This window comes from Phocoena sinus, chromosome 10 (genome assembly GCF_008692025.1).
Source record: "Phocoena sinus isolate mPhoSin1 chromosome 10, mPhoSin1.pri, whole genome shotgun sequence".
NCBI lineage: Eukaryota > Metazoa > Chordata > Mammalia > Artiodactyla > Phocoenidae > Phocoena > Phocoena sinus.
The window spans coordinates 48,942,442-48,970,233 of NC_045772.1; the positions used below are offsets into that span (position 1 = coordinate 48,942,442).

The 27,792-nt window shown below is 37.9% G+C and overlaps 1 protein-coding gene across 7 annotated transcripts in view; it reads left to right on the forward strand.

Annotated features, from left to right (window-relative positions):
- Positions 1 to 2,184: 2,184 nt before the first annotated feature.
- The window catches only part of MDM1 (Mdm1 nuclear protein), a 29,057-nt gene continuing 3,449 nt past the window's right edge, over positions 2,185 to 27,792 (forward strand). The window contains exons 1-14 of one of the 7 annotated variants that reach the window (XM_032646763.1): positions 2,225 to 2,331; positions 3,384 to 3,498; positions 7,076 to 7,440; positions 8,547 to 8,681; positions 8,877 to 8,951; positions 12,452 to 12,619; positions 13,885 to 13,988; positions 14,070 to 14,169; positions 19,037 to 19,066; positions 19,392 to 19,567; positions 20,639 to 20,932; positions 21,961 to 22,073; positions 22,169 to 22,266; positions 27,227 to 27,479. In XM_032646763.1, the coding sequence (XP_032502654.1) occupies positions 13,924 to 13,988; positions 14,070 to 14,169; positions 19,037 to 19,066; positions 19,392 to 19,567; positions 20,639 to 20,932; positions 21,961 to 22,073; positions 22,169 to 22,266; positions 27,227 to 27,479 (1,129 nt within the window). In that variant the 5' untranslated portion in view covers positions 2,225 to 2,331; positions 3,384 to 3,498; positions 7,076 to 7,440; ... (2 more) ...; positions 12,452 to 12,619; positions 13,885 to 13,923. Of the gene's footprint in view, positions 2,332 to 3,383; positions 3,499 to 6,611; positions 6,689 to 7,075; positions 7,441 to 7,632; positions 8,116 to 8,546; positions 8,682 to 8,876; positions 12,620 to 13,884; positions 13,989 to 14,069; positions 14,170 to 19,036; positions 19,067 to 19,391; positions 19,568 to 20,638; positions 20,933 to 21,960; positions 22,074 to 22,168; positions 22,267 to 27,226; positions 27,480 to 27,792 lie in introns of those variants that run through there. The other 6 variants (XM_032646760.1, XM_032646765.1, XM_032646761.1 and 3 more) reach the window with 6 other exon arrangements.

The following is a 27,792-nucleotide window of genomic DNA, read 5'->3' on the forward strand; positions in this document are numbered from 1 at the left end:
AGGCTAAAATACAAGTGGAAAAGCTCTGTAAGACACTTTGGTACTCATTCGATAGAGGGTAACACAAAAAATGTACGGAGGTGATTTGCCACAGATTCCCGCCAGGGTTGAATAGCCCAAGGAGGTTCCATGCTGCGCCTGTGGTAACTCAGGCCACAGGAAATGTTAGGTGGCCAGCAAGAAGAGTGACACCTAGAGATGTGTGGCTATTGGAAGAAGTGGCAGTGCTGCTGGGCCAAACTATATGTGGTAGCTGTAAGCACATGTGAGACACTTCCTAGGCACTCTCCAGAACATTTTGGGTGGAACTTTGTGGGGTACCGGGTCTGCTGCTACAGTAGTGGAGAGTGTTAGGAGCTGGTAAAAACACAGGCCACAAAACTCTCCTTTAGCAACACTGTCGCTTTTTGATTTCTACATCTTTGGCTCATAAACTGAAATAGGCTTTTCTTAAAAATAACAAAGTAAACTATTCGTCTTCCTTGAGTCCTTATTAACAATCTCAGCAACTCAGGTTGTGACTAAGTCATTTTTTACATTCTGCTGTTTGGTTTCTTGACATTTGTTCCTGCTCAGCAGAGTTCGACTATAGTTATCATTGCCCTTGTTTGGCAGACAGGCTACATTCTGTATACTTACTTTTACTGATTTCACCTTAGCATTATGTGGTAACAAAGCTTTGTGTACAACCAGATCTGTGTCTTTCCTATCCTGTAGGTCTGGGCTGCTTTCCTGCAGAGGACTTTTGTTTTATGTTCCACTGTGTGTTTGTGCCATTCTTAATTTACACGACAGAGATGCTGTCATCACCAATTAACATTTATCAAGGGCCCTCTGGATGCATGGCTGCATAGGGACTAATTTAATATTATCTTTGTTTCATATATCAGATGGCTCCTTCAAATGAAATTTTAAGTATCTCAGTGATGATGAAGAAGAACAGAGACATCAAGTAGGATTCAGAAGACAAGCCGCTGTAGAAAGATTAATAATATTTGAAAGTTTAAAAGAGGGTATCCTTTTCTTCAGTCAACAAATGACAAAAAGTAAAATGAAACTGCATTCATTGTTCTGGAAAAAGCCTGGCAGCATTCCATTCAGACATCTGCCCTTTGATTGTCCCATTTTCCTCTTTACTTATTTCAGTTCTTCTAAACTTCAAGGCTAAGTCTGAATATTTCTTCCTGAGGCTTTTTCTAACCACCTCTGACCTTGGGGATGACTCCTTCCTCCAATTCGTTTATCATTCATACCTCTCATTTGGAAATTTAGCACATGATACATTGTACAATAGTACTGAAAAAATATACGTTCATTCTCCCCAAGCATATTAGAGAACTATCTGGACAATTTATGACTTTTCCATCGCTAGGGTCAGCACAGTGTTCTGTCAATGGTAGAATCTCAAGATATACTGATGATGGCAAAAATCTGTAAAATTCAAGTGGAATTTTATTTTTAAAAAGGGTGAGAGGAGAGACAAGGCTGAAGCTTTGGAAGCTGAGACTCACAAGCATCATTAACGAACGTTTCCTAATCTAGGAGCTACATGTACATCTTTTTGGGCGGAGGCGGGGGGGGGTGGGGGTTGTGGGAGGCAAGAACATCACTGGGAAGTCAGCAGTTTGTCTATCGATTCAGTAAAAAAGTTTTTTGGCCTGTAAGCCATATTCATTTTCTGGCCTCTTCCTTTTGACGTGACAGTAAATAGTGTAGCACGGTTGTCGCCGGCAGGAATTGATATTCTAAAGAACAGACCTGAATATTTCATTTCATACAAAGAAACATTCCGTTCTGTCATACATGTTGGAACTAAAAACACACCTTCCTGTTTTATGACGTGAAGAACCTGGGTCCAGCGAGGCCGGCGACTCACGAATCCCAGCGGTACGCAGACCCATTGGTGCCCAGGACGCGACAAAGCAGACGCCGTCGAGCTCTCCTTAGGACGAAGCTCCCGCGGGGCCCCGCCCACTCCGGGCCTGGGAGCCTCATTGGCCGGCCTTCCGCCCGCCATCTCTATCAATCCCCGGGATTTGGCTGGGGAGGCGGGCGTTCTCCTTTCCAGCACTGATTGGTCGAATCTTAATGATGGTGCGGGGCTCTCCGAGTCTCTACTGGTTTTCAGTCTTCAGAATGGGCGGGGAAAGGCAGAACGACACGGCTCAAGGAGACAAGCGCGGAGTGCGCCGGCGCGTAGTCGGGGACGCTGGGCCGAGGCTTTTGCTAGGGAACCTCTGTTGTCGCCCCGCCCCCTCCGGGCTTTTTGTCCCATTAACTGTCGGAGTGGCTGGGGCTCCAGCGCCGGGCGACATGCCGGTGCGCTTCAAGGTGAGGCCGGGTCCCCGGGGGCCCGAAGCCTGATGGGGGGAGCTGGGACAGGGCGGGTGCAGGGCGCCGGAGCCTCACTGGCTTTCTGGGCCGCGCCCCTTGGCCCTGCTGAGCCTGTCAGCTCCGATCCTGCCCTGTAACCATACTAGAGGATGCTGCTCTTGTCCTCTTACCTAGCCCCCTCTCCGCTCACACTCACTTCCGAGTTGCCGAGTGGAATAGTTAGATGGTTTGAGGTGGATTTATTTGGGTGGGTGGGGGCGGGGAGAGCTCAGAGGCGTGTAGATGGAGGGCACTTTATAATGGGAACTACGGTGGCTTCAGATTGGGACACCTATGGACCACATCACAGCTTAGCTTTTAAGACCCCTTCCCTTTAAAACTTTAAAGTGTGTTATGTCTTTTAAAGGCTTGAGAAATGGTACCCTGACAAGATAAAGACAGGGTATAAGAAATACACATTCTTCACAATTGTGCCTTTGTTTAAGGTTTGTTAATAGTTCCAGGTAGCTGGTAGCTGTCATGGTCAAGCACCCTTCAACAATAACAGTTGAGCACAGTGTTCCACAAGCCCTGACTGTCTTCTTTTATCTTGAGGGTTTGCATCCAGAATGGGAGGGAATTTGGCTTTTCTTGGTTGACTTTACAAAACTTCAAAAGGGATTAGGCATACTATATTATATTGTGTACTCGGTGAGAACTTCGTTAGTTAGGATAATTATAGTGATGAGGATTTAGATTGCCACCCATTATCAGACAAGACCTCAGGCTTTGGAATCAGACAACCAGCAAAAGGGTAGCCACTCTGAGCCTCAGAATCCTTGTAACATCTGTCTCAAGTGGTTGTGAGGATTAAAGGATATAACACTATGAACTGGTAGCACAGGGCTGGGTCAATGTTGGGAGCTATTTTTAAGGACCTCTTCTATGTTTAATTATCAGTCTTAAGTCTTTCAACTCTTTTTAGAGGTTCAGAAATGATTTTTACTGATGTCTACCTTAAAACAACTTCCATTAATTACGTTTTACTCAAATTGTACTTTGCATTACAGGGGTTGAGTGAATACCAGAGAAACTTTCTGTGGAAAAAGTCATATTTGTCAGAGTCCTGTAATTCCTCATTGGGGAGAAGGTACCCATGGGCTGGACTTAGATCAGATCAATTAGGTAAGTTGAACAGCTAGTAGTCATTATAAGTTGAATAAACCTCGGGGTTAAGTTTGCAAAATGATTTATTAAAAATTTGTGAAGTGGGATTCCCTGGTGGTGCAGTGGTTGGGAGTCCGCCTGCCGATGCAGGGGACACGGGTTCGTGCCCCGGTCCAGGAGGATCCCACATGCCGCGGAGCGGCTGGGCCCGTGGGCCATGGCCGCTGAGCCTGCGCGTCTGGAGCCTGTGCTCCGCAATGGGAGAGCCCTCAACAGTGAGAGGCCCGCGTACCACACACACAAAAAAAATTGTGAAGCATTGTTCAGTTGGCCTGGTTGATTTACTCGTTTGTTTAACAAATATTTATTGAGGGTTTACTGTAGGCCATGACTGTTCCCCTCTTCTAGGGATATAACTTTGAACCAGACAAAGACCCTTAACTGTGGGGAAAACAGTAAACAAGTAACTCAATAAATAAACCAGGGGATTTCAGGTTGTTATATAAAATTGTAGGCTGGTGTGATAGATAACTGGAAGGAGGGGTGGGTTGGAGGGAATACACTTTAGAATCAGTGGTCAGGAAAGGCTTATTTGAAGTGGTATTGGAGCTGAGACATGAAAGCTGAGAGTGGACAAGCGTGCGGAGGGGTACTCCCAAGGTCTTGAGGAATGGAAGCTTAGATAGATAAAGCAGTTTGCCCAAGGTTCACACTCATAAGTGACAGAACCATGATTTGAAATCGAGTCTGTGTTGTTCAAAGCCTGTGAGTTCAGAGGCCATGTTCTTGTCATCACACATGCTTCCTCCCTGTATCTCAGGGAAGTTAGAACCCTCGGCCAAGGTTTCCCAGAGTGTGGTAGAGGGGGAAAGAGACAGACTGATTCCATTCAACCTGCTTGCTTAATTCTCCCTCACTGGAACATAAGATCTCTGAGAGCAGGGCTCTGTCTGTCTGTCTTCACCACCTTGTTCCTGCTTAGTACATGACACAGGGCCTTGGCATACTCTGGAGTTTATTAAACTTCATTTTTGAATGAATGAATAAACCTGGGTTTGAATCCACATTTGCTGTGTGACTTCGGGCAAATTGGGCCTGTTTCACCAAGTGGGAGTTGGGAAGCCCATTGCACAGGATTCCTAGGAGGGATGAAATGAGATGTTCCTCTTAAGGGCTAGGTGCATATATACAGATGAGTGCTTGGTGCCCAACCTGTGACATGTGTGAGAGTGCCAGATGTGTAGTATATAAGTTCCTCCAACTTAGATGTTTGAAGCCAGGAGAAGAAAGACTTACATGTGGGGTGGCAAGCCTGGGAAATTAGTAAGATGAGAGTGTTTCCAGGATTAGGTTTGGAGAACAAAGGGAAAAGTGGATGAGGGTGGGTGGTTCTTTTAGGATTCCTCTGAATTGTCAGGATCCTTTGCCCAGAGCCTGGCTTCAAAGACTGGGTGTCACTGCATCTTGGGCAGGGTGGTGCTCATAATCCTCTCCGAATGACCAGAAACTCCACAGATTCGAGGCTCCATTAGATTAAGAATCCCAACATAAATCTCTCAAAATGTAGCTAGCCCACTGAGGGCCTTGAGGGATGTTATGACACGGGGCATTGGTTAACCACATAGTTGCCCCCATGTAACATTTTAGCTTAGATCAGCTACATGTGAGGGTAGGGGTGATGAAATGAGACTGCGGGAGCAGAGCCACTTTGGAGTATGGTACCTTGTGAGGAAGGAATGGTCTAGGGGGAGGCCTGTTAACAGGGAGGTAAGGGGGAGGGGCAGAGTGAGAACTCCAGGTTGCTCAGAAAGGGAGGTGGAGGCCAGGAAAGAACAGCGGTGTTACCGAAGGCTGGCTGGGCGTTCTGTGCTTATTTTTCCTCATAGTGTATTTTCCACGGTGCTAGGAGACAAGGGTGGACCACTTGAGAATCTTCCCTTTTCATTTTGCTCCTCTTCCACCAGCCCTGCTCTGTGTTAAAGAGAGAAGTCTGGGGCAGTGGTCTTCAAGCTTTTGTGCTTTCATACCCGCTAAAAGAATTTAGAAAGTCTTACCTCTCTTCACATTTTAAAGTTGATATTTAAGTTCTTTTTTATCAAAAGTGTAATGAATAGTTTCAAAGGATATGATTTCTAGCATATTGAATATTGTATATATGTTTTACATGTCTTTTGTTAAAATTTTGGAGCTAGCGATTGAGCTCAGTTTATGGTAAATGTTCATCATTTAATTGGTAAAGTCAGTCCTCACTAGAAAACTAATCATGTAAATTAGAATTATTTTCTGTGAGAAAAAAGTCTGACTTTATTTTTTGGTCCACATAAATGCATTAATATGCATATATGCATTTCACATAATGACTGTCTTACACCTGAATTTTAATTCTAAGATAGGTAGATGGAAAAGGTGTTGTGCTGGATAAAATAAGGCATTGTTCTTTTGTTATTTCTAATCTCTGCCTTTGTTGCTTTGCTGTCAAATACTCTTCCTCAGGAGTTGTGCTTTCTTGAATTGTTCCTTTGTTTGTCCTCCCCACCTATGACAATTTTTTTATTCCATAGGGTGGTTGAGAGGCGTGTCTTTCTTGTATGAAGTGGGAAGAGGGTGATTATGAAGGGAGTGGTGAGAAAGGAAACTACAGATGGCAGATGCAGCCCTTAGGCTGTCAGGAAGTAGCACACATGGAAGTTAGGATCTGGAAAGTCATTCCCTTAAGCTGCCCATTTCTGCTCCTGCCCCCCCACAGAATGTCTTTCTGTGCCTCCAGATATATATGCACCCAGTTTGAAGACCGTGGTCTAGGGGAGACTTGTAAGGGTGGGGACCCTGGGTTTGATGGCCAGAACTTCCATGATAGAGGCTAAAGGGCTCTGGTTTTCTAATGCCAGGTTGTCTGTCTACCTTCCCTTCTCTTCCATTCTTAATCTTTCTTCTCTACCCCACCCTGCACTGTCTTCTTTCTTTTTAAAGAATGGCTCCAAACTAGGGCAGTATCTCAGTGACTGTCATTCCACAGAGCTCCTCTTACCTGGGTAGAAGGTTAAGTTTTTGGACATTTGCTTGCCAGACAGAAATATAGAGAAATAGTATCTTAGGTCTTGTCAAAAGGGTTCATTCTCTTTACTTCTCAGGAACTCAAGGCAAATGTAGAACTAAGATCCAGCATAATGACATCTCACCCCTTCTCATCTTGGTCTGCTGTACATAAGAGAAGCTTTGTGAAAAGTTCCAAATTTTGACAGCACCAGGGCCCTTTGTTCTGTAAAGTAGCACAGGAAAGTAATTAGAAACGGAGGCAACACATTCCACCTGGCTTGCCAGGTCCATCACGTTGTGATTCTAGCAACTTGTGTTAGGATAACTCGAACATTGTGACCTCAATTTAAAAATTATGGTCAAACGTTTAATATTTCTTCAAAACAAAATTAAAGATATTATGTTGAAAACTGTACTTTTTTTAATCCTATAACTGAAAGGATATTGTGTATCTCAACTGAATTTTAAATTCCATTTCTCCTCTCATACATGTGATTAAAAGTTCTCTTTGTAGCTTGATGCTTTGGTATCTGCTATTTTTGTATATTATATTTTGTAGGAATCACAAAAGAGCCAAGTTTTATTTCCAAAAGAAGAGTCCCTCACCATGACCCACAGATTTCAAAATCTCTTGAGTGGAATGGAGCTACCTCAGAGAGCGCTGTGGTTGTATCACCAGAACCCGAAGCCCCCAGAACACCAGAACCAGAACGAAAAGAAGATGTTAACCAAGAAAGGGTTCTTGCACTAGACGCCTCCAGGGTTCCCAAGAGAACCAGATCTCACTCTGCAGACTCCAGAGCTGAAGGGGCTTCAGAAATTGTGGAAAATAAGGAGGATATAGTAGCAAATCATGTACCAGTTAATGAAAATGTGGAGCTGGAACATTCTACCAAGCTTCTTTCAGAAAACATAGATGGCGGGGTAGGTATATTCACTGTATTTCCTTTCAGAAGCATAGAATTCTTTGTAAATTTCATCATCATTTCAGTAATATTACATTTTGTGCTTAAATTTTTCCATTATTTGTTTTCTTGTCCAGTGTCTGTAGAAGAGTTGATAAGAGGCTGTTGACTTCAGTTATTATGACTTAGTTCTCTTCTTAATAGTTGCCATTTTGTACTGGTTTTACTAAGATATCCCTTCGTTGGGTGCACAGCCTGCCTCTGGATTTTATTTATCATATATCAGCACCTGAGTCCTAAGGGACAGATCAAGTTGGGACAGAGAAAGGGAGTAGGCCATTACCTCTGGCAGGGATGGTGAGCTGACTTATACCTAGGCCCTTTTCAATTTCTTATTGTGTACTAGCAGAAAAAACAGAGTCTCAATTGACAAAATGCAAAAGAAAGGAGAGGTCTGGCTAGATCTCAAAAGATCTTGCAGTTCTGCTCTCTTATGTCCCAGCTGGCCTGCGGCAGGTCCCTGCGAGCACATAAGCAGAGGCTGCAGGGACCCGTGCAGACGCCTCACTGCTTCCCCATTTTTATCCACTCTACTGCTTCCTCCCCATCTCATGTCCACCGCTGACTGGAACCACGGAGAGGCATTTAGAAGTGTTGGAAGACCAGGGGGCATGGGAATCAAGGAAGGTGACATGTAAGTCTGGTGGGTAGGGGAAGGGGTGTCCCCAAAGCAAGCTGTGGACGAGGTAATGTGCTGTTGTTTCTTAGTAATATATTCAATTATGCATAATTGGTAGGAAGGGACTGAGAAATGTTATCTACACTTGATCTTAACCAAAAGGCCGAGAAGCAATGAGAGAAATGTTATCTTTTGCTGGGATGCACAATAATTCCTTGACGGTATTAAGGGAATTTTAAAGAGTTTCACAATTTAAAGGAAGATTAACAATTAAAGAAAGGTTTCTGTATGACGATGTGCATATAGTTAATGATACCTTACTGTACACTTAAAAATTTGTTAAGAGGGTAGAGTTTTATGTTCTACGTTTTTTACCACAGTTAAAAAAAAAAGTTTGAATAGAAATTTTTAATAACTTTGAGTGGGATTTTTTTTTTCCCTAACAGTTGGATAGACTTCTACAGAAAAAAGCTGGACTGACTGTTGTTCCTTCACATAATGTCTTGAGAAATTCTGAATATCAAAGGCAGTTTGTTTGGAAGACCCCTAAAGAAACTACTTCAGCTTTTGCAGCCAATCAGGTAGTTTAATGGATGCAATACATTTTTGAGGAATATCATCTAATCTAGTGTTGCAGATTTACATAGAACTAAGAATTGAAAGAAATTAGATACTTAAGAAGGCCTGAAGGTGGGTTCTAGAAACGTGAAAATGAGAGTTTTGCTAAAATCATCCTATTACTTCTGATTTATAGTAGTAATATTATACTGTCCTAGGCTACTGATGATCATTGTTGCCAGATCCATCACATATACTAAATATGAGACAGGGTAATGAAAACTTGAGGACTGGTAAGTTTTTGCATGCTGTGAATTTTTTTTATTTATTAAAAAATTGTTAAATTGATTGTATTCTGAAATGTTGAATTTTGTTGACTAATATATTGCATGTTTTCTGTCTTCTAAGAAAGGTGTAACTGCGTTGGATATTTATTTTAATAAGTACAAAATAGGTTGAAAGTGATGCAAGATATATCATTTTGTCCTTATATCAAATGAGCAGTGATAGGAATTATCAGTTTAACTATATTTATAAATTCAAAAGCTATAATGGTAACTAAATGTGATATTAGGTTTCATTGTATCCTCACACAATTTTAGTATTAGACTACCATTACTAATATATACTCTGTTGTTTTACTACTATAATTCTCCAGACAGTTCTTAGCTCATTTATGTTCTTAACCATACTCCTAGGCTTAGGTAGGAAATACTTCCATTTAGAATATCCCCAAAGGCTCATGACAGCTTAGTCTTTTCTTTCTCACTCACCTATATACTTTATACACCCATAAGAACCAAGAGGATAATTAGATTCAGCAAGACAATAACATGTCTTCTTACACTAAGATAGTACCAGTGTTATCCTACAAATTGTAGCAGCTTTAGGCTTGCTTGTTATTCAGTTTTTAAAAAACAAATTTATATAACATTTTAGGGACACATAAAATAACATAAATCAATACATACCCTTTATAAACCTAGTGAATAGAATCAGTACTTCTTTTGCTGGCTCACAAGTGTTGTTGGATACAAAGTGTACCTACAAAATTATTTACAGCCTAAAAATCGTGACTGTTCAATTTTTGTAGAATATCTTACCTTTAAGGTAGAGGTGATTCAAATCAAAGCCCAATTGACAACTTCTGCATACTTCAGTGAAAGCATTATGTAGAAATGTTCTTTTGATAGTATCAGAAGTATAACATAAACCACTAGCAATACCTTCACTACTAGCTTTATTGCTTTCATTAGTGAGGGTTTCAGAGAATTTCTTTTGGAAGCAAATGCTCTTTGTTAGTTGAAAGCATATCAGTTTTGGGTCTGTGGATTGAAGAGCTCTGTGACAGAAACTTTCAAAGCTTGTTGATAGGGAACCTCTAAAGGAGCTATTCCGTTTTGTTTTATCAGACACCTGTTTTCTGAAAGGATGTCTTATATTAATATGTAAAAGAGAACAATTTTTGGCAGAAGAGTCCTTGAGGTTATACTGTACTTAAAAAGATATACTGTTTGGTTGTGATCTGTATGAAGGTGTATTATTCAGCGTTGTGAAGCAATAATATACCTTATTTGAACTCCATATCCTTTCTATTTGCTTTCTCTGTAATCAGTGGTAATAGACCATGAAATGGAAACCATATTATGAAATATTAAGGATAAAAGAAAACATTTAAAAATAGAAACATGATAATTACCTGTTTTTTTCCTTGCTTTAAGCTAAAAATAAGCAAAGGAAAAAACCTGAGCAAATGCATATGTCAGATATTCAAAACGTTAAGACTTTTTTATTGTCAATTCATGTCAAGGAGGAAAAAAACCCTGCAGAGCTGACAACAGAGTTGCTTTGTAAAGCTAATGTGTATTTTCATATTATTAAAATCTGCCTATTTTACTGCTCTCATTACCAAACTAATAGGGGGGTAGGGAACTTGGGGAGAAAAGATATGGTTCATTATTTCTTTTGGCTTAAGCATTATTTGATTACAATAACTATTATTCAAAACATAGTAATGAGTAGAGAAAGTTGACCTTTGGATTTTCTCTCCAGCTTTACTGAGGTCTAATTGACAAAAATTATACATTTATGATGTACGATGTGAAGTTTTGACGTATGTATTCATTCTGAAATGATTACCACAATCAAGCTAATTAACACATCACCTCACATAGTTACCATTTTTTGTTTGTGTGGTGAGAACACTTAAGATCTATCCTTTTAGCAAATTTTAAGTACATAATACAGTATTGTTAACTATATTCATGCTGTACTTCAGATCTCCATAACTTATTTATCCTGCATAATTGAAACTTTGTACCCTTTGACCAACATCTCCCCATTTCTCCCACCCCCTGGTCCCTGGCAACCACCATTCTGTTTGCTGCTTCTATGAGTTCCTTTAGATTCCACATATAAGTGGGATCATATAATGCAGTATTTGTCTTTCTGTGCCTGGCTCATTTCACTTAGCATATGTTCTCCAGGTTCATCCATGTTGTTGCAGGTGAGAAGATTTTTTTTTTTAAGGCTGAATAATAATACATTTTCTTTATCCATTCATCTGTCCATGGACACTTAGACTGATTCCATATCTTGGCTACTGTGAATAATGCTATAATGAACACGGGAGTGTAGATATCTTTTGAGATACTGATTTCATTTCCCTTGGATGTATACCTAGAAGTGGGGTTGCTGGCTCTATTTAAAATTTTTTGAGGACCCTCTATACTGCTTTCCATAATGGCCATATCAATTTACATTCCCGCCAACAGTGGACCGGGGTTCCCTTTTCTCTGCATCCTTGCCAACACTTGTTACCATTTGTATTTTTGATAATAGCCATTCTAACATGTGAGGTGAAATCTCACTGATGTTGGTTTATTCCTTGATGATTAGTGATGTTGAGCACCTGTTCGTGTACCCGTTGGCCATTTGTATGTCTTCTTTGGAAAAAAGTTCCTTTGCCCATTTTTAATCAGATTGCTTTTTTTTTCTATTGAGTTTTATGAGTTCTTTATTATTTTGAATATTAACTCTTTATCAGATATATGATTTGAAAATATTGTGTCTTTGTTTGATGTAGTCCCACTTGTTTATTTTTGCTTTGGTTGCCTTTGTTTTTGGTATCAAATCCAAAAAACCATCATCAAGACCCATGTCAAGGAGCTTAGCCTATGACTTCTTCCAGAAGTTTTATGGCTTCAGGGCTTACGTTCAAGTCTTTAATCCATTTTGAGTTAATTTTTATGTATGGCACAAGACTGGTCCATTTTCATTCTTTTGTGTGTAGCTGTCCAATTTTCTCAACACCATTTATTGAAGAGACCCTTTCGCCATTGTATGTTCTTGGCTCCTTTGTCATAAGTTAATTGACCATATACACGTGAGCTTATTTCTGGACTCCTTATTCTGTTCCATTGATCTATATGTCTGTTTTTAGGCCTCTTTGCCCATTTTTTAATTGGGTTGTTTTCTTGCTGTTGAGTTCCTTAAATATTTTAAATATTGACCCCTTATGAGATGAATGCAGATATTTTCTCCCACTCAATATGTTGTCTCTTCACTCTGTTGATTGTTTTCTGTACAGAAGTTTTTTAGTTTGATGCAATCCCATTTGTTTTTGCTTTTGTTACAATGGATGTTAATTAGACATGTGAAATGAAATTACAGTCGTATATAATTTTCCCTTTTTTGTATCCTATGATTCAACTTCGTATGTGAAATTTTTTAAGCAATTGAAGTAGTTCTGTATATTTAACAAAAAACTAAACTAAAGTAATTTTTTTTTAAGGTTTTCCACAATAAAAGCAAATTTGTTCCACAATTCAAAGGTAACTCATTCATCCATGAAACTGAATACAAAAGAAATTTTAAGGGTTTATCTCCAGTGAAAGAACCAAAACAAAGAAATCATTTGAAGGAGAACGGAAATTTTGAAACAATATCTCCTGAAAAGAAGGTATTTGTCAGTTCTTTAAACAAAATAAAATCCTCATGATTTGAAACTCTCCACGTTTTCTTTTACTCACCACCATTTGGAACTTTACAAATTTCCTTTTACTTATCACCATTTGAGATTTTGTTTTTTGCTACTTCACTAATTTGTTTATTTATTCACTAAATGTCAAATGTTCATCTAGCACCTGGTAGAAACCAGGCACCAGGTAGGTACTGAGAATACAATGATAACTACACTAAGCCCTAAGCAGTTCTTGGGTCAGTGGGGAGACAGATCTAAGTAATTAAGTGTAATACAGTGCGGCAAATGCTTAGCAATACAGCAGGTAAGTCGGCTATGTCTAATATCAAATGATTGTCCTTATAGTAATGTGAGCTCCAGGGGTCACAGTGGTGATGGAAACACATACTTTAAATTAAATAGTGGAAATCAGATCGAAACACACATACCCACATGTATTTTAAACCATAGCTTTAGTATGCCAAATTATAGCCAGTATAATTCACACGATTTACCTTGGTATATACAAACGTGTACTTCTCTGTGTGAAATTACAGCTGTTTCAGTTACAGCATCAGGTTAAAATTATTGTAAATTATAGGTAAATCAGGGGTAAGTCCTATCTTTTGATCTCCTGGAATGTCATACCTGAAATGTTATGGGTTCTAAGAATAAAAATTAGATGACTAAAAGTAAAATAATTTATATATATATAAATATACATATATAAAAATTATATGTGCATATATATAAGTCATACATACATATTATATATGATGTATATGTTTAATAATATATATATACTTGTTGGACCTATGATGTTCTTGAAAAAAAAGAATTATTCAGTAAAGCTGTGTGCTAACTTACAATAATTAAGTGGAAGGTCCCAATGAGTAACAATTAAATATAAACTTAGAATATCAAGGGAAAATGTAAGACCAGTGTTCAATAGGTCATTAACATAAAGTTTATTTATTTAGATATTTGTTAATTAAAACTTTTTCCTAGCCAAGTATCTAAAATTTTTATTGTTAGAAAATGAAGCCATATCCTGAGCTATATACTTCAAGAAACTAACCAGATATACTAGTTTCAAAACTTGCTTGTTGATTTTTTATGATTTCTATGTTATCTTTAGTAGTTAAAGCTTACTTTTAGAAACAGAATTGTAATTCAGTATCCAGCTATACTTTATAACATCTGTGTTTTCACTTTAATGTATAACATAAATTGAGCATAAAAAGTTTAAATTATTTTCATTTTAGTATAATAAAACAGATGATCCTTTAAAATTAGAAGCAGAGATGGAATCAAAAGACTTAAACCAGCCTAAAAAGAAACTTACTCCTTGGAGACATCAAAGGCTTGGGTATGTATTTTGTAAGAAAAATATCATGGCATTTAGATGATCAACATGGTGAAATATTTACTCTCATTTCATTTCTGTTAGGAAGGTGAATTCTGAATATAGAGCAAAATTTCTGAGCCCAGCCCAATATTTATATAAAGCTGGGACTTGGACACGTGTGAAGGAAAACATACCAAATCAGGTGAGTATATAAGCTCAGGAAGCCCACATGTTCTTTGGCACTATATCAGTTTGATTTCACAATAGCTTCACCTAGTAATAGAGATGACAGTATGAAAATGTATGATGCGGTAATAGCACTAAAAGTATCAGGAACTTAAATTGTATGTATGAGGATATAGTTTATCAGTGTGTTTACTTTTTTTTAAAATACTAGCTTAGAGATTAGTATTATTATAAGGTCTTTAAAGTTAAAAATGTTTTTAAAATCAAATATTTATGTTAATGAAGTCAGTTTATAGAATTGTAGCATTATAGATTTGATTATTTTATAACCTTCAGACCTCTACTCTCTCAATTCAAGATTGATTAATTTTTCAAGGTTAGTTTATCTGACTGACGTGCCCTGTTAGCATGTACTGATAGTGCAGTCTGCAAGCACAAGGAAGGAGTGGCCTCTGTTGATAGAGGTTTGAGTTCTAGTGTTGGGATACCCTGACATATGGGAGAAATTCTGAGGATCCTAAAGAAAGGTTGGAAGAAAAGGGTAATTCTAGAATTGGTGAGTGCTAGTTTAGTACTAGCTTCTTATAGCCAAAGGATAAACGGTGGAGCCTTTTTGGTTATTGTGTAGTTAGCATCTTTTAAGCTACATCTTGATGGTTTGCTCCCCTTTCTGTGTGAATAAACTAAATGAGAACATTTTGGATTAGACATTATAAAGAGAGGGATAATTTGGATGGGGAATGAATCTTATTTAGCTCCATACTTCAAACCATGGCTAACAATTATGTGTAATCAGCCTCTGACACTTTGAGCTTCTGGCTCTTGGCTCTGGCAGCTCCCAGACCTATGTCCTGGTGACGATATTGGGTTGGCCAAAAAGTTCGTTCAGGCCTTTCCATACGACGTTACAGAAAACCCGAACAAAGTTTTCGGCCAACCGAATATTACTGGGGGCAAAATTCCTATACTCACCTTGGTGAAATCAAGTTAAAAATGAGAACATTGAAAGCAGCCATGACAGAAGAAAGGAATTGAGTCAGTTTTGAATTCTTGAGCAGTTTCTGACCATGCCAGACCTCCGTGAGGATCTCTGTGCCTGAGGAGTCTGATGGGGAATGGGGGAAAACCCCAGGCAAAGGCCGGAACAGAGTGTGGCCATAGAGGGCGTGTATGGCCAGTTGATAGGTGTCAGCCACTGCCCTGTCGTGTTCCGGTACTTCGCTAGGTTGGGTTCATGAGAAGCTCCTTGTTTTGGAAAGATTATCGCTTAGTCTGAGACTTCTTTGAACTAAGATAAGTTGGCATTTAGGCCTCAGATGTAAACATTTAATGGACTCAGAGGACTGTTATGTCTGGAGTTGTGATAATGTGACAGTCCTTATCCTGCCCTTGTGGAAGAGAACATTTTTGTTTTTGTTGTTAATTTAAGATCGGTCTTTAAGATTTCCTATTATAATATCTTGGTAATGTGACTTTTCTGAAGGTTTGTTTTATTAATTGCTATAGGTGGTTGAAAATGTTTAAATTAGTAGAATAGTTTACCTTAACTTCATGGTCAAAATCATTCAAAAAAACAAATTGGAGTTAGAAAAGAATAAGAATTTTTAGTTATGAGGTTAGCGATCACTGATAGTGATAATAGTTTTAGTCAATCAGGTCATAGACATTTAATATGGGCCATATTTTCTTATATCTTACATTTTTTTCCCTGGAAGATACTTACTGTATGTGGCTGATTTTGAGGTACCTACGTATAAGGTACTCCCTCATTTTCCTACTCCTAACATTTCATGGAATATTATTCACACTCGTCAAATGCATTTGGACATCAGCGACTTTTTTATCATTAGAATATTAACGCACTTTGAATCATGTTACAGTTTTCTAGTCCATGTATCATCTTCATTTCCCTCTTTCTTCTTTGAGATATTGTACTTTTTTAATCTATTTATAGTCTAGTCACTAGATATTTTATCCTGTGTCCCAAGTTCCTATTCACATAACATTAGGGTAGTTGATGTTATTTGTCCAGTGGTTGTATATTTGTTATCTCTATACTATAACCAGTGGCTCTATTCCTCTTTAAAATGCTCGCTTGAAGGCTGTTTTTTAATAATAATCAGCAACTGCAACTGTTAAGTCCAATCCTCAGAATAACTACTGGATCTGTGTTAAATGTCTTTTTTTCCTGATTGTTAGGTAGTCTTCTAATCCTCCCAACTGCATTGGTTGAGATAATTTTTTTCTAATGTGTCTTCCAGAAATAGGACTTTGTTTCAAGATGAAGTGCCACATTGAGACATTCTGTAATTTGACAGACATTGTAAGGACGTTTAGGTATAAGATGACTCTTCATTTTCAGGGTATGATTTTGGGAAAAGGAGTATTTTATTCCCCAGTTTTCTGAGTTTGAATTTTTCACATATAAATTTTAAACAACTTAGTTGAATTCTTAATTTGGGAAAAGAAATCCAGAAAGGAAAACGTTCTACTTATAGCATTTAATATTATGTAACCTGATGGTGTTACTTGACCTGAAAAGGGGTGTGTGTGTGGCTTTAACTGAGTTAGGCATGGTTTATTCATATCATTTTTAGTGGCTCCTTTTTTTGGCTGTAGGGATTGTTTTTAATACTGAGTTCACACCATTGATTTTTTTTTCTCTTTCTAGTAGAACACCTTACTTTGGAAATATCAGCATCCTATTTTTTCATCTGAGTTTAGGACTACAGAAGTTTAAAATCATGTATTTGTAAAATATAACAGTACTAAGATTATTAACAAAGATTGCTGATAAAGTCAATTTAAAACATTGAGTTTTGAATGTCAGTAACAAATAGAACTGAATAAAGTTTTACAGAATTTCTGTATCTCCCCTCCCTTCTTTAAAAAAAGTTGATGTCAGATAAAACTAGGTCACTGTGTACATGGAGGGGATGTTCGTCCATCCTCTCATTCATCAATCAGTGAGGTCCTCCCGTATGGATAGAATGCAGCCTTCTCTGCAGCTCCTTCCTGCTCCACCTTACACACAGTAGGACTGGTAGGACCCCCTTTTGAAACCACTCCTTCAGTTTATATCTCATTTGTTTATTATGGCATAGATCGTACCAATATTATGATAATGATTTATCATATACGAGGAGGTCGGCCTGCTCTACCAGATTGTGAGCACATTGAGTGCAGGAACTTTCTTGCTTATCTTTGCTACCAGCCGTCTAGCTCAGGCCTAGCACTTAGTCCATACTCAGGACAGGTTGTGGAATCAATGTTGAAAGGCTACATTCTCCCTCACCTCAAGGAGTTCATAGGTTAATGGGGAAGAATGACACAAGCAATAATTCCAGAACAAGGAAATAAGTACTAGTGGGGATATGCACCAAGGGCTTTGAGAACCCAGGGGGGAGGAAGTGATCCTAAGGCATGAAGATTTTATCATGGAGGTGATGGAGTGACCATTACGCATTTGAAGCATGGGGGTACTTATTAGAAATAAAATCCGGATTATATCAAGGCACTTTATCACAAGCTTCCCATGCATTCTGAACACACTGGTTAAGAGTTCAGCAGACTCAATACCTATTAAATGCAAAAACCATTATTAGTAATTTTCTTTAAAGTATAAGAGTTGAAAAAATGATAAATGAACATGGCTTAATTTTTTTAACAGTGAAGAAAACAATATTTTGAATTATCTTTTAGGAATGTTTCAGGTTTGGTTCATTAGAGCAGTAGGACTCTGTTTGGGATTATGTGTTTTCTTTTGCCCTGGCAGGCGCTGTCCTTTGCTTTGTCTGATTCCCTAGAGATGTAGCACTTGCATCTCTCTGCATCAGTAGTATTTCCTTAAGGAGCTGAGGATATGTTTCTCCAGTTGCTTTTGCAATGCCAATTTTCATTATTTGCTTTTTTGCCTTTAAGTGAGAGAAAAGCAGTTTTTTTCTTTGCTTTTATTTTTTTAACTTTTTATTTTATATTAGAGTATAGTTGATTAATAATTTTGTGATAATTTCAGTTGTACAGCAAAGTGATTCAGTTATACATACACATGTATCTATTCTTTTCCCATTTAGGTTGTTACATAATATGAGAAAAGCGATTTTAGCAGACAGTATCCAGGTATCCTTTTAAGGCTAATATTTGTATTTATGATAGGAAAAAATTATACAGTTTTTTGAGAATAAATTATTTTAATCAGATTATTCAAAACTTTTAAGCTGCAACTTAATTTTTTTACATTGTGGAATGGTATTCAGGGAAGCCAGAAGGTGGCAGTATGATGTATAAAATGAAAGGGTTTCAATGAGTATAAATGACTCCTTTTCACGTGAAAATATGTTATTTGCATATTAGGGAATTCAAGTCACCTTATATCAGTAGTTCATCAGAACTTTTTTTTGGTATCCTGTTGCTTTGTCGAATATATTACAGTTATTATTTTGTGGGATATTCTTTTAAATTATGTATTTAATACTGGTTTTGCGGATTACAAGGGAATGTTGAGGAATGTGGAGAGGAAAGCCTCACGACTCTCTCAGTGGAGCTTCTGTAGTAGTAGCAGCAGGTGTATATAAGCCTAGAAGTAAAGACTGGGGCTAGGGGTTTCTGGCATGTCAGTACTCTTCCAGAGGTGGGGAAATAGTAATTAGGTTACCTTGTTGCGGACAGCATTCCACCCATGCAAGAACGTGGTTGATTTTCAAGGCAATGTTAAAGTATCTTGGTTACTGAATTAAATGCTACTGAAAATACTAAAAAAAAATTGATCGACAAGTTTGGTATATATTTAGAAGGAAAAATAATAAGGTATTTCAGTGATTCCCATTAATATTCAATTATGGCATTAACCTGTCATTAAGTATGTTTCTGTATTCCTCCCCTAGGGTTCTCTAAATGCCATGTGGTATGCGGAGGTTGGTTGCTTTTGAGTTTTTAAATCTGTAATAATGCATAGAGTACTTGTGTAATTTCAGTTGAAGTAAGAAGTAGGTGTCGATATTTTTCTTAGCTGCTGCAAATTTCTCCCTGCCTGCTGGCCTGAAGCAAAATAACTGCACTGTGCATCAGCTTGACTGTTTTAATTTCTGCTTAAAAATGCACATAGTGTATGTGGCTACTTTTGCCTTTCTTTCTCCTTGGTCTCTGGCTGTATTTGTACAATGTCTTGGATATGCTACTTGGTGATATTTGCAAAGGAGCATTTACAATGATACATGATATCTCAACTCTCCTGCATAGGTTAAAGAACTCCGAGAGAAGGCTGAGTTTTATAGGAAACGAGTTCAGGGAACTCATTTTTCTCGGGACCATCTGAATCAGATTCTGTCTGAAAACAACCGCTGTTGGGATGTCTCCTCGACCACGAGCTCAGAAGGAACCATTAGTAGCAACATTAGAGCACTAGATCTTGCTGGGTGAGATGTTATTTGTGGATGGTGGAAAAGTATGTTATAGATTATGTAGATCATGGAATTACATAGGAAAATGATATGAAGACTCAAAAGTCATCTAGTCTAATGGAAATATACCAGCCACTTATTACGTTTCATTATTTTTAGTTTATTCTCTGTGAAAAGTAAAGCTATACATACTTGCTTTACACGCTTGGGTAGAAATAATACATAATTTAAATCTGGAAGATTGGATTTTATAAAATTCCTTCTTAGCAATTAAGAGTAGACTAGGGATGACTATACAGTAGACGTAAAAAACTTTAAAAAGTAAAAGAAAAAGAAAAAGGTAACAGTAATAAAAACTTAGAGAATATTATCTATTAGTACATTTCCATTATCATTCATTAATGGATTTTTGTGGTTAATATGGAACTTCCACCCTGATTCTATGGAAGAATTCTCTGCTATTTTGGGTTTTAAAGTGAACACAAACTATTTCTAAGAGGAATAGCACATTGATTTGTAGCAAATAAAATAGTTTTTGGTTTTTATAGTGTATTAGTGTAGCCATACATACCAAATTAACTATAAATTCTAATTATGTGACATCTGATTTTAAAAGTTCATCACAAAATCTGTTCTTTAACAGTGACTTGAAAAGATTAATATATCTAAAATATAAAATTGGAAGCAGCTTATTTGATCCATAAGTACACATGAGTTTGTGCACAAACCCTAATTGAGTAACTGAACAAGTTAGACCATGTGAGGGGGTCCTAGTTTATGTATGCAGAGGCCACTCGAGAGATGCATGTGAGTTTTATCAGCAGTGGTGCAGGCATGTATGTGTGATGGGAGGAGTAGAAGGAGATAAATATAATTTATTTTGGAATATTTTAATAGATTGTAACTTTAACTTCTATTGTAAAATGAACTCTTAATTCGATATTTTTCTTCAGTATCTGGGCAAGGCAATATCAGTGGGAAACAGAGTTGTGAACCATGGAAGGCAATGACGGACTTATTAAAATAAGTATCAATTAGAAACCTCAAACTACTCAATTTAAAATAAAACTTATTTTTGTTATGCAGAGATCCTACAAGCCATAAGACTTTGCAGAAATGTCCTTCTACAAAACTAGAAGAAAAAAGACCTATCTTGGAAGAACAGCCCCAGAAAACTACCACAGAGAAATTGGGTGTGTCAGATGCTCCCATACCTGTTAGAAGGCGTCTGGCTTGGGATGCAGAGAACACCACTGAAGACACACAGAAACAGCCGAGAGAGGAGGAGGAAGAGGAGGAAAGGGACAAGCAGGTTAATGTGGGAGAGCTAGAGAAGTTGGAAGTACAGGAAAAATCTAAAGCAGACAAGATAAAAGAAGGGTGAGCATTTTAAATTAATCAGTATATAGACGCATTATTGTTCACAGTTAATATGTATTTCGTTTTGTCACTAATTAATTATAGTGGTTTACACTTTGGTTTTATGACTAATAAAGAGCAGATTTTATTTTAATGTCACGAAATAGGCATTTCTTTATGGTTTATATAATTTGATTCACTCAGGTATTTGAGTCACCACTACTTGGTAATTGAACACTTGAACATTGAGCTACTTGGGGAGGAAGTAGTTAGGGTTATTTTCATTTATATCCTCCTAATTATGATTTGCTAGATATCTCTGGAAGTATGACTTTGTGACTTGAAGAAAATAACTGATATTCTTTACTATCAGATGGTTATACTACCAAAAAGAAAGAAAAGATGTTTTGTAATATTAAAATAAGTGATTTCCTACCAAATGTAAAATAGATAGCTAGTGGGAAGCAGCTGCATAGCACAGGGAGATCAGCTTGGTGCTTTGTTTCCACCTAGAGGGGTGGGATAGGGAGGGTGGGAGGGAGATGCAGGAGGGAAGAGATATGGGAACATATGTATATGTATAGCTGATTCACTTTGTTATAAAGCAGAAACTAACACACCACTGTAAAGCAATTATACTCCAATAAAGATGTTAAAAAATTTTTTTTAATAAAATAAGTGATTTCTGCAAATAGCTAATTTCCATTGATTTATATGCAGAATGCTTTGGGGAGTGGTTCTCTGCCATTGGTTATGGTATTTTTTTGTCCATAGTCCAACGCCCTTATCATTCATTTGTGAGTTTTGCAGCTAATATGGAAGTTAGGTTCTGATATAATGGAAGAATTCTCTGGTGTGTTGCTGACTTGCAGTGATCTCACCTCTTTTCCAATATTCAGTTACTCTTAACTGTGTGTAGATTTGTTTATTTTTTTCAGAAACAAAATGGCCTTCTCTTATAGGTTTATAGTTTAATTGCATAATGATGGCAAAGTATTTTTTTATTATATTTTCTGGAGGACATGCTTCATAATTGTTTTAATTTGTAGGTCGGAGTCGTCTTCTGTGTCCTCAGGAAAAGGAGGCAGGCTTCCTACTCCGAAGCTAAGAGAACTTGGTGGAATCCAGAGGACTCATCACGATCTTACCACTCCAGCTGTTGGTAACAGGCAAACACTGTGCAGTTCTTATTTCACCTGCTTTCTCTACACGATAATTTAGTTTAATCAAAATATAACATCTTTTGCATTTTTCCAGGTGGTGCTGTTTTAGTGTCTCCATCTAAAATGAAGCCTTCAGTTGCAGAACAGAGAAAAAGAATGTCCTCTCAGGATGGCTTAGAAACTTTTAGGAAGGTAAATATTTATATTTTGGAGAAAAACGTCTCTTCAGGAAGTGATTACTTTAGTCACATGCAATAAGTGAATGAGAGGTTCAGATTTTAGAAAATTCTGCCTATCATATATGGAGACGATGCTCTTAACTTACTTTCAGAAGGCAAAGGCATTGAATTGTTTTTTTGGGTAGTGGCACTGTATTTCTGCTATACTTTCAATTTTTGTCAGTAGTGACAACAGGAAGAGAGAGAAGAAAAACAATACTATTGATTGAGCATCTTCTGTGGCAGTTTTGTTCCAGATGCTGATTTAACACTAGAGATGTAGCAGTGAAAGGAGCAGGTAAAAATCCTGGCCCTCACTGAACTTACATTCTAGTGGAGGAGAGAGACAATAAACAGGGTAACTAGGTAAAATGCATAGTATTTTAGATAGTGATAAGAACTAAGGAGAAAAATAAAGCAGGGGGAGTGAGTAGGAAGTGGCGAGGGAAGTTCTGACTGAGAGGGTAACATTTGAGCAGAATCTGAAGCAGGTGAAGGACTGACCCATATACATATCTAGGAAGGCATTCCAGGCAAAAAGAATAGCAAGTGCAAAGTCCTCCAGGTGAGAAGGTACCTGATTCTTTGAGGAACAGGCAGGAGTGGAGCTGAGAGCAAGAAAGGGAGAACAGGATGGGCAATGAGGTCAGAGGCATAATGAAGAGCTAAATTGTGTAGGGCCTTATAGGTCATAGCAAAGACTTTGAATTTTATTCTGAATGAAATGGAAAGCCTTTAGAGGGGCAGAGGAGTGATATGATTTGACTTGGGTTTTTCCAAGGTCACTCTGGCAACTGTATTGGGAATAGACAGTAGGGGTGCAAGAGCAAGGGCTTGAAACTGGTTAGTCAGTTACAATATCCAGGCAAGAGGTGATGGTTATTTGGATCATAGCAGTAGTTGTACCAGGAGCTAGATTTGGTTATTTTCCATTGTCTACCCCTTGGTTGCTGGTAGGCAGAGGAGTCATTAAACTCACTGAACACAGTCATTTTTTTCCTTTGTTTTCTTACAGAAGCTACTATTATAATAACATTAAATCTGTAAGTCATTCAGTTTGCAGTGAATTATCCCTGTCATTCAGTTGCCCTTGGTTAATATCATCCTGTATCTCTTTTTTTTACCATAGGAATTAGGAAGACTATATTATATTATCCAGAAATATTTTCACCTTGAATTGTGGGAGTGTTGTGGGGCAGCAGCAATTTGGGGAACTTCTGTGGGGATGATCATAATAGCTAGCATTTACTGAGCACTTACTATGTTCTAGGCTCTGTGCTAAGTACTTTACATGTGTTAATTTGTTCAGTCTTCATAATGGTGGAGTAGGATTTGTGTCCAGGCAGTCTGTTCTCAGAGCCCACATTTTTAACCCCTAAACAACACTGTCTCACAAGACTTGAGAGTAGAATTCTCATGATATTGGTTTGATAGTCAAGTACCATCTGTACGTTTTAAAAATGATATTAAAAACCCAAGTGTATGTTAGCTCACTTCATTCATTCAGCAGATGTTTCTTATCCATTTACTTACATGCTAGATGCTGTGGTTGTGATAATGAGCAAAAATAGACATGGTACATGATTTTGTTGAACCTACAGTCTTGTGAGAATCACATCCCCAAAAAAGTAAAATTAAAACTAATAATAGTTTCAAAGAAGTATATAGTGCTGTCCTGGAAGGAATTGACCTAGTCATGGAGATCAGGAAGCTTCTTGAAAGTCAAGGATGCTTCTTTGAAGAAGTTATAATTGAGTTGAGATATAGAGGAAGAAGAAGAGTTAACCAGGTAAAAAGGGAGGGGAGGAGAAGCATAGCATATGCCACAGTCCCGCGGAGAGAAACGGCATAGAGTTTTTTTGTTTTTAATTTTACTTTTGATGTGGACCATTTTTTTTTAAGTCTTTATTGAATTTGTTACAATATTGCTTCTGTTTTATATTTTGGTTTTTTGGCCACGAGGCATGTGGGATCTTAGCTCCCTGACCAGGGATCGAACCCACACCCCCTGCATTGGAAGGTGAAGTCTTAACCACTGGACCGCCAGGGAAGTCCCATGGACATAGAGTTTTAGGAAACAAAGACCAGTACAGTGTGTGGCAGGGAGCAGGAGCAAGATGAGGCTGGAAGAGACAGCAATATTGAGAATTTCTTTCATCTCAAGTAAAATGGAAAACGACTGAAATATTTTAAATATGAGAGTGTTGTGATTGATTTATGTTTTGCAAGATCTCTCTGGCTGCCGTGGAAGGCAAGAGTGGACTGTGGATACCTTTGAGAGCCCATTGCAGTAGTCCAGATAGGAGCTGTGATAGCTTGGACTAAAGAGGGTGGGCATAGACGTGAGTGAAACTGAAGAATTGTGTAAGGGGAACAATGTCAAGTCCTGGAGCTGGGTTGGATAATGACTTCTAGGTTTCTGACTTGCCCAGCAGGATTGATGGAGAGTGCCACACACTGAGTAAGAGAACTCTGCACGAAAGCCATCTTTGGAGGGGAATATCAGGAGTTTCATTTTCATTCACTCAGTTCAGAATTTACTGTGCTCTTACTTTGTATCAAACACTGTTCTGGGATCTGGGGATTCATTGGTAATCAAGATAAAATTCCTGCGATCGTGGAACTTACATTTTCATTGGGAGAAGTAGACAAATGATTTTTTAAAAAAGAATTTCAGATAGTAGTAAGTGCTATCAATTAAATAAAACTGAAAATGACCTCCAAGGGGTGGGTGAGACTGCTTTAGTTTGGGTCATCAGGACAGGAACCTCTGAGGAGGTGACATTTTAGCAAGACCTGGCTGATGAGGGAGGTGCCCATGCAGAGATCTGGGCTGGAGATTGTTTTCCAGGTAGAAGGAAAACACTGTTTTTCCAGGTGAATAACAGTGAGCGTTTCATCGAGAGTGAAAAGGTCTGTGTGACTGGAGCCTGGAGAAAGCAGGGGAGAGGGTGGGGAATGAGGGTGGAAGGGGAGTGGGCAAGGGAGCTGGGTAAGGAGTGGGGTGTTCTTCTAATGGCACTGGGAAGCTCTTGGAGGATTTTAAGCAGTAAAGCAAATATAGATCTCTGATACACTTGATAACTAAAATCACTCTGGCTGCTCAGTGGAGAATGGGCTATACTGGGGGAGAGTAGAAGCAGTGAGGCCAATAAGGAGGCTTTTAGGTTCAAGAACAGATCATAAAGTCAAATTAAACCTGGGAACCCCATGTATTACAAATATTCTATAGATTTAATTCAGGTTTTAACAGTAATGAAACCAATTTGACAGAAGTTCCAAATTCTACATATATGTATACAAAAAGAAAAAACCAAAAGAACGATTTTCATAAGAGATCTTTGTAATTAAAAAGGGAAGCAGGGGCTTCCCTGGTGGTGCAGTGGTTGAGAGTCCGCCTGCCAGTGCAGGGGACACGGGTTCATGCCCCGGTCTGGGAAGATCCCACATGCCGTGGAGCGGCTGGGCCTGTGAGCCTTGGCTGCTGAGCCTGCGCGTCCGGAGCCTGTGCTCCGCAACAGGAGAGGCCGCAACAGGAGAGGCCACAACAGTGAGAGGCCCGTGTACCGCAAAAAAGAAAAAAAAAAAAAAAGGGAAGCAAGTGGAAAATTTGTGGTTTTATCTTAGATCTTGATTTAAAAATATTTGTTTTTTGGATGAGACCCCAGGCTATCTCCCCTTTGAAGCAATAAGCCCTCTAATTGCAGAAAATGATGCCTAAGGTCAGAAAACAATGTTTTGAACATCACATTGATAAACTCAAAGTTAATAACTAAAGGCAACAATTACAAGGAATGATCAGGAAAGTTTGGGGCTATATTTGATTTTACTTGTTTACATTCTCCTAAAAAGTAAAATTATACAGGGACTTTTCTATTCTTGATATATTATCATTGTGGAAAAATAGAAAATACTGAGCAAACCAAAAAAGAAGGTAATTCATACCTACTGTTCAGAAACATCCGTTGTTGAATTTGGGTTTAGATATATAGTGTATTTGTTTATTATACTGTAGATAAGTTTTCATTTTTCTCACCTAGCAATGTATTGTGAACATACTTCCATACGATTAATTTATAATCTGATTTTTAATTGTGATATGATGTACGATCTGTAGTTATACTATAGTTTTTTTTTTAACTAGATGCTCATTGTTGAAATGTATTTTTTAAAACTAGGTGCCTATTGTTGTTATTTCTTAGTTTTACTTTATTTTGAAAAAATGCTCTAAAGAAATCCATTCTTTACCTGCATTTTTGTTCATATTGTTGTTACCTATTTTTATGTAAATGCTCCCTAAGTATTAATTGTGTGGTCAAAGAGCCACAGTATTAAGGTTTTTGCTATATTTTGCCAGCTCCCCTGGAAGGTTGTCCTACCAGTAACACTGGATAAGAGTGCCAGTTTTCTGCATCCTTGTCAGCTCAGGGTATTATAGTTTGTTTGTTTGTTTTAATTTATCTTTGTAATTTGGTAAGTGAAAAATTACTACGTCATTGCTTTTATTTTGAAATTATTTGATTATCAGTGAGGTGTGGAATGTTTGCTATTTGTAATTTGTATGTATATGAATTGCTGATATGTATCCTTTTTCTACCTTTAAATTAGGTTTATCTTACTACTTTTAAAGAAATATTTATGTAACAGTGATAATAATTCATTGTCCGTCCAGTAAGTTGTATATTTTCCCCAAGTTTGTCATTTTTCTTTCATTTTTTAAATATTTACATATCTTTTGTTTTTACTTAGCTAAATATCTTTATCTATATCTGTTGTTAGGCTTATAAAACCTCCCCCACATGGAGGTTACATAAATTTTCCCCATATTTTTTCCTACTGCTTTTATGGTTATATACTTTTGTGTGTTTAAATGTTTGTTTTGTTTATATATGTACACACGCATATATGTATTTTGTTTTGTTTTTGTCATTTAGAAAGAAAGTCGTGCTATACCCCTCCTGACTTCTCCAGCTGCTGGTCTAAAAACAATTGATCCCTTGCCTTTGAGGGAAGATTCTGAACCCAATATCCCCAAATTTGCTGAGACAACTCTTCCAGTTTCAAAAATTCCAGAAAATCCAACTAACACACCTGGGCAGTCTCCATCTCCACCCTGTGCCCCATCCTACTGGCATCCTTCTCGTCGAATTCAGGGCTCCCTGAGAGATCCAGAATTTCAGCATAATGGTAATTACTTGGATTTTAGTTTTATGTCTATTAAAATGAAAGTGTTATACTGATAGATACAAAGGCTCTGAGTATATACTATATATTAATAAGTTGTGTTATTTAGTTTTTTAGTTAATGTAATAGATTTCTTTAAATAGAAAAAAATCTCATCTCTGGAACACTCAGTTGTGCTGTACCCAAGTTCACTTTGGTCTAAGTGTGAGGTGTCTCTCATGTTCTTTCCCATAAACATACAGGCAACCCACTAAGTGCCATAGCACCTCTTCCCCAGGCGTGACAACCAAAGATGTCTTCAGACATTACCAAATGT